Source organism: Ziziphus jujuba, chromosome 10, assembly GCF_031755915.1.
Source record: "Ziziphus jujuba cultivar Dongzao chromosome 10, ASM3175591v1".
Lineage (NCBI taxonomy): Eukaryota > Viridiplantae > Streptophyta > Magnoliopsida > Rosales > Rhamnaceae > Ziziphus > Ziziphus jujuba.
Window position 1 is genome coordinate 18,067,052 of NC_083388.1, and position 9,348 is coordinate 18,076,399.

General features: G+C 38.8%; 1 protein-coding gene across 1 annotated transcript; it reads right to left on the reverse strand.

Moving 5' to 3' along the window:
• Positions 1-4,755: 4,755 nt before the first annotated feature.
• Positions 4,756-7,709, reverse strand: LOC107411559 (phenylacetaldehyde reductase). Its single transcript, XM_048468321.2, has 6 exons — positions 7,397-7,709; positions 7,023-7,195; positions 6,757-6,942; positions 6,482-6,644; positions 5,777-5,963; positions 4,756-5,088 (listed from the first exon to the last, which is right to left on the reverse strand). The coding sequence occupies exons 1-6, from the start codon at positions 7,512-7,514 to the stop codon at positions 4,944-4,946; spliced, it is 972 nt and encodes a 323-aa protein (XP_048324278.2). The 5' UTR covers positions 7,515-7,709; the 3' UTR covers positions 4,756-4,943.
• Between the last annotated feature and the right edge of the window lie 1,639 nt (positions 7,710-9,348).

Sequence of the window (9,348 nt, forward strand, 5' to 3'; positions counted from 1 at the left end):
AGCTAGATCTTGTACTCCACGCCTCTTCAACTCTGTCTTTGCCCAAGATTGTTGTTAGGATCCTTCCAGAATTCCTCCTCGGAACCCTAGACAAGCCCTGATCCCAGGGAAACCCTACCGGGCCCTCTAATGGAAAATCCGGCAGAGCCTCCCCTAAGGGATGGACTTACCACAAATTACCTGCACTGAAAACACACTTCTATAATCACCCCCTTATTCTCCCACAGAACTACAAGTTGTTCCACAAATTTCAGCACTTCTCAACAATAACAACAGTTCAGTGCATAAATAAAACATAAGTGTCCTAATAGTATACAGAGCTTTAAGGAGTGCTAATCAACAGAAATACAACAAGGATGAAAGAAATAATACACTGAAATGAAAGAGTACAGAAGTACTTCTCGAAACACAACAGCAGCGGAAAATTGGTTTGCTCCGGAAGAACGTCTACCACCACTTGCATCTAAGGGAACGAAACTTAAAAACGTGAGATGCTAATCATCTCAATGAGTGACCCTAACTACTGAACACTTTTAATGATAATAAAATAATAATAATAACAATTAAGGAAATTGAATAAATACCAACAATTAATAAATAAATAATAATAACTGTTGGAAATAATAATTTCCCTCAAAACTCTCACCAATCGCTCCGTTTGAAATGTTCCCTTTTTAAAACAATTTCACAAAACCTGATGTACATACTCCCCGAAAACCAAGGGATTAAACCATTTGATAAACAATAAATAAATAAATACATACCCCAATATATAATTAAAATGTAATAAATTATAGTAAATAATTTTTTGAACACCTTTGGGGTCTAAAACATTATTTGCAAATTACACCTGACGCACCACACCATATACCGGTGATGCCCTCCGATACCCAGCGTCCCGAGCACCGAATGGCGGGGGGGTTAAAGAGAGAAACCTGCAAACGGCACTTCGGCGTCCCGACAGTACCGCTGCTGAAACCATCTCCCAGCCAAGGAGGGGGGCGGCTGTGGCCAATAACAAACTTGCTTGCCCACGGTCCAATGGCAACAACGGGAGAAATAATACCTGCGCACTAAACCACATAATACCTGCGCGCTACCACGTGTCCATACACCAGAACACCAATATTGTATGAGTGCGTCTAAAAATAAACATTATTAACCAACCGTACCGTTTTTCCAAAATTACCGTGGAAAATACATTAAATTCTCACACTTACCATCCCACATATTTTTATTTAATAAACCGGTACGAAACATTGATAACCAACAAACCACAATTTTTTCGAAGTACGAGATGCACCCATAAAAATACTGCGGACATAATTTATAAAATTTAAACAAATATTATCATAAAATATTTAACCCAGTTATGCCCGAAAAATCATATTTGAAACCACGTACAAATACTACCGAAATACACTTTGCTCATGCACAATAAATTAAACCACAATATAATTCATAATTAAATCACACCACATGAGCATAATTTAAATATCAATTTAAATACCAATTAAACATAATTAATTGCCCAAAATAATTTTTGAAGGTGGGTCACTCACCTTGAGCGCGTAAATCAACTAAAATCCTCCTCGGGATCAACTCCACCACTCGTACGCGCACCTAAACAACCACAGTGTACCAACCAAAAATATTAATATTTTATTCGGGTAATTCCCAAATGGGTACCCGGGGAGCGAACACCAAACGATATCTAAAGGTTACGAGTTATATACCGAATCGAAGCTCGCGTGATGAGGATCACGGATTCGATCTTACTTCCCGGTGATCAGACCCGACGGGGTCGGAATCTCGCCGGAAAGCTTTTCGGATTTCGGCTCAGCAATTCTCCCAAACCGTCGCGAATTGGCGGAAACGGATGCCGAATTCAGGTTCAGGAGGTCGAACACAGTGGATTGGAGCCGCTCGGAAAACTGGGTACTCGCCGGAACAGTAACTTCCGGCGAGCCGCCGCGGTCACCGGCAACCGTCGCCGGCGGCGGCGCGTGCGGTGGCCGTTGGCTGTGATTTTTTGCAGATTTGTAGATCGTGGGGAGGGCAATCCAACGAGACCGGCGGTGAGGAAAACGGAGGCCGGACGGCGGAGAAATCACGATTTGAAGAATTCCGGCCCCTCGTCGGAAAACGCTCCGATCCCGACGCGTCGGTGGTCCGATGGCCGTGAAATTTGGTGGGTCGGCCGGACTTGAGGAGGTGGTGCTGGCTAGCTGGCGCGTGTGGTCGGAAAATGGCCGGAAATGGGCCAATCGGCGGTGGCCGGCGGTGGAGGGAAAAACTCGCCCCCGATCTTCGCCTCCTCGACCGGGCGCGTCCGGCGGCCGATCGCCGTGAAACTTTGAGGTTTTGCCGGAAATGGGGAGGGGATTCTTGCTGGCTGGTGCGTGTACAGTAGATTGGCCGGAAAATTTGAGAATCTCCGATGCCGGTCGGATTCTCTCTCTTTTCTCTCCTCTCTCTCTTTCTCTCTCTTCCCCGAGAATTTTATCAAATAAAAGCCACAGTGCGACACTGTTCATTCTACGTGGACCAATCAGGTGACGACACGTGGTATTTCACTGTTCATCCACTCAAAAACATTAAAATATTACGGTATCCGGCAAACTTCACGCGTCCATAACTTTTTAACCGAATGTCCGTTTTAAGCGTGCCGCTAGTCTGTGAACTCGTATCGACGAGCACTTCACAACCATGCACGAGTCAAAGCTCATTCCCCCATAAAAAAAAAGTCAACTCCGGCACCCCTTGGACAGTTTGCACTTCAACTTGTTTTGCCCATAACTTTCAAACCTTAGCTCTGTTTTCAACGTGCTACTAGTCTACAAACTCGGGGCATCGTGCACTTCGCCACGGTACCATGGTCAACTCAAAATTCCAACTGGAACAAAAAGTCAACTTTTGACCCACTCGGTCAACGGTCAACCTCGGTCAACGTGCACGGATTCCGATGCGATTTGGGACGGGGTGTTACAATTGTAGTCCATCCATGAAGTAGAAAAGGGAGTCTTTATCCGATAGGTCCTGGATTTCCAACACCAAGTTGGTGAACTCCTTGATATATTCCCGGATATGGCCTACTTGCTTGAGTCGTCGAAGGCGACTCCTTGCCTCATCTTCGGCATTTTCCGGACAAAATTGCCGTTTCAGATCCTTTTTAAAGTCATCAAAGGTATGGAAAGTGCACGTACCTCGCTCTATGTCACTATGCCTCCTCCTCCACCATAACATGGCCGTGTCGTTAAGGTAGAGAGTGGCAGTCCTAATCTTTGAAGCATCATCCATAATGCCTATCGCTTCAAAGTATTGCTCCAAGCCCCAAAGGAAATTCTCGAGTTCCCTCGCATTCCTTGCCCCAGAATAGGACTTGGGCTTTGGTACATCGATTCGTGGCCCCTCGCGTATGGTGGTTGTCCCCGACGCCACCGCCCTCTTGCAAAGAGCCCACTTGCCCCACATTTCCTCCATTTGGGTGCGGATAGTATCCAATTCTCTCTCCAACATTGCACGAAGGTCTGCTACCTTCCCCATGCATTGGTCGCGTGTTGAGTGGAGCTCCCTCCTTAAGGCATCGTCCAGCCCATTGAGTAACCCTCTCACGGCTTGGTTGATGGCGATGTCCTCCGACTCTAGCCCATCTAAGCGACTCTCCAGCGTCTCAAACCGTTCATGTACTCGAGCAGCATGCTCCTCCAAGCGTAACTCTATGCCATTCATCACATCCTTGGACTTGGACTTATGCCTCTGCCTCCCCGCATTGTGGTTGCATTGCTCTTCACGACCTCGCACATCGGTAGGTCCCTCCACATTGATGGTAACCTCCGAGCTAGTCATCTTGCCTACTTCCACGTTACACCAACGGTATGCTGAGTAGCAATAGGCTTTGATACCAACTGTCACGGGTCTAACTTTTCCAACACTCCCGTGCGGCACTTAGCACCTCCCTTGCTAAGTAAGCCTTACTCACAAGCTATCACAATGCGGAAGCTAAGAATAAGAAAGTAGGAAGTAGGAGAGTTTGAGAGAATGTGGAGAGTACTTGTATTGCTAGTATACTTGGATGTGTTACAAATAAGAGTCCAACCTTCTATATAGAGGACTTGGCACGTATCACAAAAATACAAGGTTCTACATATGTACACATATCACCTATCTAGTTAGGGTTCTAGATTATTCTAGAGTTATGTACAAGATATTTACATGGAGTATTCTAGACATTGGTCTAGGTTTCTCTTGAATCTTCTAGAATATTCTGGACTTCTCTTGGATCTTCATGGAGAGTGTAAAGTCTTTCGGTTAAACGTCAAGGATTTCACTCCTTTTGCACGGGACGTGACATTAGGCTTTCTTATTGTCTATAAATTAATCGCCAGGAACAAGTATGAGACCCATGCATGTTCAATTGAATAATCGCTGCAAGAGGTGGAACAGATGAGTCCTGTGGCCCGTTGGTAACTTTAATCTTCAAAATCTTACCAGCACTATATAGCTTTTATATTCACCACCCATTACATAACAGTAAGATCCTTCTGAAACCTGAATTCAAAAAGGGAAATGCAGAGCTATGCTGAACTCCTTGGAAGCAATTCTTAAAGAAAATCGACTTCTAATGACATAAATTATGAAGTTTTGAGCCCACCTCATTGCCATGCCTTTCACATACAGATATGGATAATTTGGCAACTACTACATTGCATAACCACAATCCATAGAATACATTATTTTGTTTATATACAGACATGGCTAATTTGGCAACTACTACATTGCATAACCACAATCCATAGAATACATTATTTTGTTTATATACAGACATGGATAATTTGGCAACTACTACATTGCATAACCACAATCCATAGAATACATTATTTTGTTTACATGTCCTCACTCCTAAAAGGTAAAAGAGGACCTTAAAGTGCACGCATTTGTGTTTATGAAATAAAGCCCTTACTCTTTAGGCTCTCCACAGCATCCTTGATAATCTGCTCCATTGGAATAAAGTGCAACCCCAAGTCTATCATCTTCTTTGATGCAACCTTCCCCCTCAACAACCCAGGTTGGGTATCCCTTGGTAAACTGCCAAAAAACAAATGGATAAGTTCACATCTACTAGCTAGAGCAACTTCTGAACTGCAGATTCATTCAAATAAATACTAAATCAAAATCCATAAAATTCCACCAAGTAGCAAGTGGTGACAATGCACTTAGGTTTTGCTCTAGTTTATTTTGGAGCAAGGTCTTCTTGATGTGACAGATGTTTTGGATTTTGAAATCAAAACTTGGATAAACAATTTAGATAAACTTAAAAAAGCTGGTTTCTGCTCATCAATGCCCTATTCAAATTTTTCATGGACACAATAAGAAAAAATTAAACAAAGTAAACTTGAATCCTCTATGATTGGTCTCTATTTGATACATGGACATTAAACAAAATAACAGCGGACAACTCTAATGCTTTGATGGCATCAAACATTCCTAAGTGTCCCCATAAGCCAACATACTTGACTTCAAATTCCACCGCTCCCCCCCCCCCCCCCCCCCTTCTTTTGGATAAATTTTTGGTTCCAGTTGTGAGAGGAAAAACCCAAAAGGTAGGTAAAAAGAATTAAGTTTGGCAGTTAAATGTGTCTTAGATAATTACTACACTCGGTTAGTTACTTTCTTTCAGTATAATGTAGCTTCAAAGATTTAATGCTTTATTATGAGCATCTGAAAACCCAACACTTCTGAACATGGTTATTCTGCTAAAATTCCAATTACGTACCTGGGCACTTTATACTCGGGGTAAAGTTCAGCAACCTTAGCCACAAAGTCACCATAATGCGATATCGCTTCAACACACAGATGCCTTCCACTCGCCGCTTTGTTCTCATAAACCAAAATATGTGCTAAAGCTACATCTTTAAAATGAACGGATCCCATAAAAATGTCCTGATATGTTTCAGTGCAACCTGCAAGAAAGAACAAAATGCTATTAAATATAGTTTTCTTCAATTAAATCAGAACCAGGATTAGAAGCTCCATGCAGTTTTTCTGTTGCAATATATATCAAACCTTACAAATCATAGAAAGAGACATATCCATGTAAAAGCAGAAGTAGAAATTAATCAATGGTGTAATACCAAAAGTGGTTGCCTGCTCATGTCACATTATCTTATGATCTGTTCCGATAGATACTCTGCAGTGTGCAAAAATTTAGGCTTTTGGCATGGTTAAACTCATATAGACATAACTAAAAGTAAACACTATTTATATATTATCCCATGTTAACAAAGAGATGGAACAGCATTGGTACTAGCTTCAGCCATGTTTGGTAGCAAACTATAAAATCCTAAGACAAACTCGTCCATGCTGACAAAACCAATCTTTGATAAAAGAACGAAATAAAAAATTCACTAAAGCATAAATTAGAACCTCTTGAATAAAAATACAACAATTAAATGATGTAAAAGTAAGATAGTAAGATTACCCTGAAGAAGGCGTACTAGCAAAACCATGCTAGCATTGAGCCTTGGTGAGATAACGGGACCCATTACAGTCCCGGGGTTGACCACAACCACATCCAAACCTTTCTCTTTGGCAAATTCCCATGCGGCTTTCTCTGCCAGTGTTTTCGAAATTGTATACCACAACTATTTACCGAAACAAAATCAAAATTAGAATTACAATTTTATTTATTTATTTATATATTTGATTGAGGGCATTTATGAATAATGAACATATAATGAACTTTGACCCACTGACTTGCTTCTCCTTGCAGTAATCAACGTCGGTCCAGCAATCCTCCGTCTTCAACACGTCAGCTGGCCAGCGAGGGCTGGGAATGATGGCCGCATTTGAGGACGTGACCACCACGCGACCAACCCCGGCCTCTTTCGCCGCCGTCAGAACGTTCATCGTTCCTTTAATTGCCGGGTCCAGGAGTTCCTTCTGTTCACCAAATCCACAAAACCCATTTAAGATGGTAAATAAAATAAAAGTGAAATCGGGAGTTGGAAGTTGGGTCCCACCTCCGGGTCATGGACCTGATCGACGATGCAGGGAGAGGCGAGATGGAATACGCCGGAGCAGCCATTGATGGCGGTAGCGATAGAATCGTAGTCGAGAAGATCAATCTGGAACAATCGGAGATGCGTGTCTGCTCCTTGTAGGCTTTGTAGATGCTTGGTTTCATTTTCATCCTCTGTAAAAAAATAATAATAATAATAATTTATTTGTCTTATAATCTATGGAAAAAGATCAATAAAAAATAATTAGGAAGCTATACAAAAATATTAAATGTTCAAAGGTTCCAGAGGTTCCAGAAAATCTCAACGCAATGGTTTAAGATAACTAAATAAAATGAAGAAAAAAATTAAAAAAAGGAGAATAGAAAGAGAGTTACTGAGATCTTTGACAGTAGCTTGAACGTAGTAGCCACGGTCGAGGAGAAGATGGACGAGCCATGATCCTATACACCCACTCCCACCTGTAACGCATACTACCTCTCCCTGCTTCGACATCGCTGTTTCTTTTTTCTCTGTTGTGGTCTGTGTTTATCCACTGAGGTCTACTTTTTTTTGGGCTAGAATCTCTTGCCTGCTTCTACAATTTTTAGTTACAACTTATAGATGTGATAAACCGGATTACCCAAGTATAGCCACTCACCAATTTATATTCTACGCCACTACTATCCTCGTCGCTTATAGATGTGATAAACCGGATTACCCAAGTATAGCCACTCACCAATTTATAATCTACACCACTATTATCCTCGTCGCTGTTTCTTGTGTTTTTACTGTTACTTGTTATCATTACTGTTAACTCAAAAAAAAAAAAAAAAACACAAAACAAAAAAGTTGTGTCAACTTTTAATCCACATTATTGAACCAATCAAGAGTCTCAGAGTGTACTCAATCCTCGACCATACTGTTAGTGTTATTTAGATAGTGATATGATTCAAAAATCACACGAAGTTAGCAGGTTGAATGTAAATTTAAACCAAATTCGAATTAATTTGTTTAATATAATTATCAAATATATCAATTTTGAATTGACTCATTTAATTTGAAACTAATCTATATGGATCCATTTAATTAAAAATATTAATTTTGAATTGACACATTTAATCTAAAATTGATTTAAATTAATTTATTTAGTTAAGCATGTAATTAATGTATCAATTCAATTCAACATTATTATAATTTCGTTTAAATTATAACTTTAATATATCAAATTTACCATTAATAAAAATTTAATTAATGCTTTTTATTAGTAAATTGCTAACTCATTTAAAGCTATATTATTAATTTTTTATTAATTAAAAAATAAAAATTGTTAAAATAATATTTATTTACTCAAATATAATATGTTTAATACATGTATGGATTTATGGATATCGAAAAAATAAAAATTACTATGTCTAACAGTATTGTAGATGCAAAAAATTAAAAACATAATTATTAATAAAAAAATTTATATTATTTTCAGAAAAATAGTATTAGATATATTATGTGTGTATATATGTATTTATATTTAACTATTATATGAGATAGTTATATTATCATATCATATGTTATATCATTATAAATTGTACTATAATTATGTAGTTTTACATATATATTTTAATTTTGAAATAATTAATGATTAAATTATTTTTATTTTATATGAAATAATTAATTTAAACAAGATAATTTTATTTAATTTGATAAATTTCGTATAAATGGACAATTCGTATAATGTCAGGTTAATAAATAAGTAATGTCAGGTTTCCTATTTATTAAACGGATCGTATTCGGATTGAAGAATTCTAATACGATTAATAAACAAGTTGAGTTTGAATTGAGTAATTTCAACACAATTAATAAATGAGTTGACACAAATACGACAAATCGATATGAATTGTCATCATCTCTACACCTTGAAACAATTGAATTGTAAACTTATAATTATTAAACTTCTGTTAAAGTTAATAGTAGGAAGATAGAATGGTCAACTCACTCTTTTTAAACTGCTTAATAATTGATTATCTATCTCAACCTTTATTCTCTCTCTATTTTCCACTGTAACTTAATATAGACATTTTATTGTTTTACCTTTATCAAGTGAGAGATCAAAACCCAACATTTTAATATCTATCACGGTATAGCTAGATTATACTCATCTCATTCAACCCAAAGAAAGTTTTTCTCCTAAATAACTAATGTGAAGCCCAAACCCAAATGATATTGTTCTGGTTAAAAAAAAAAAAAAAATGCGTTCTCTATTATGCGCCTACTCAAATAAGACCTAAACTAGTTGCTTCTCTTTCGCCTATTAGTCGACTGGGCACATGATGACATCGTAAGATGTCTCGTT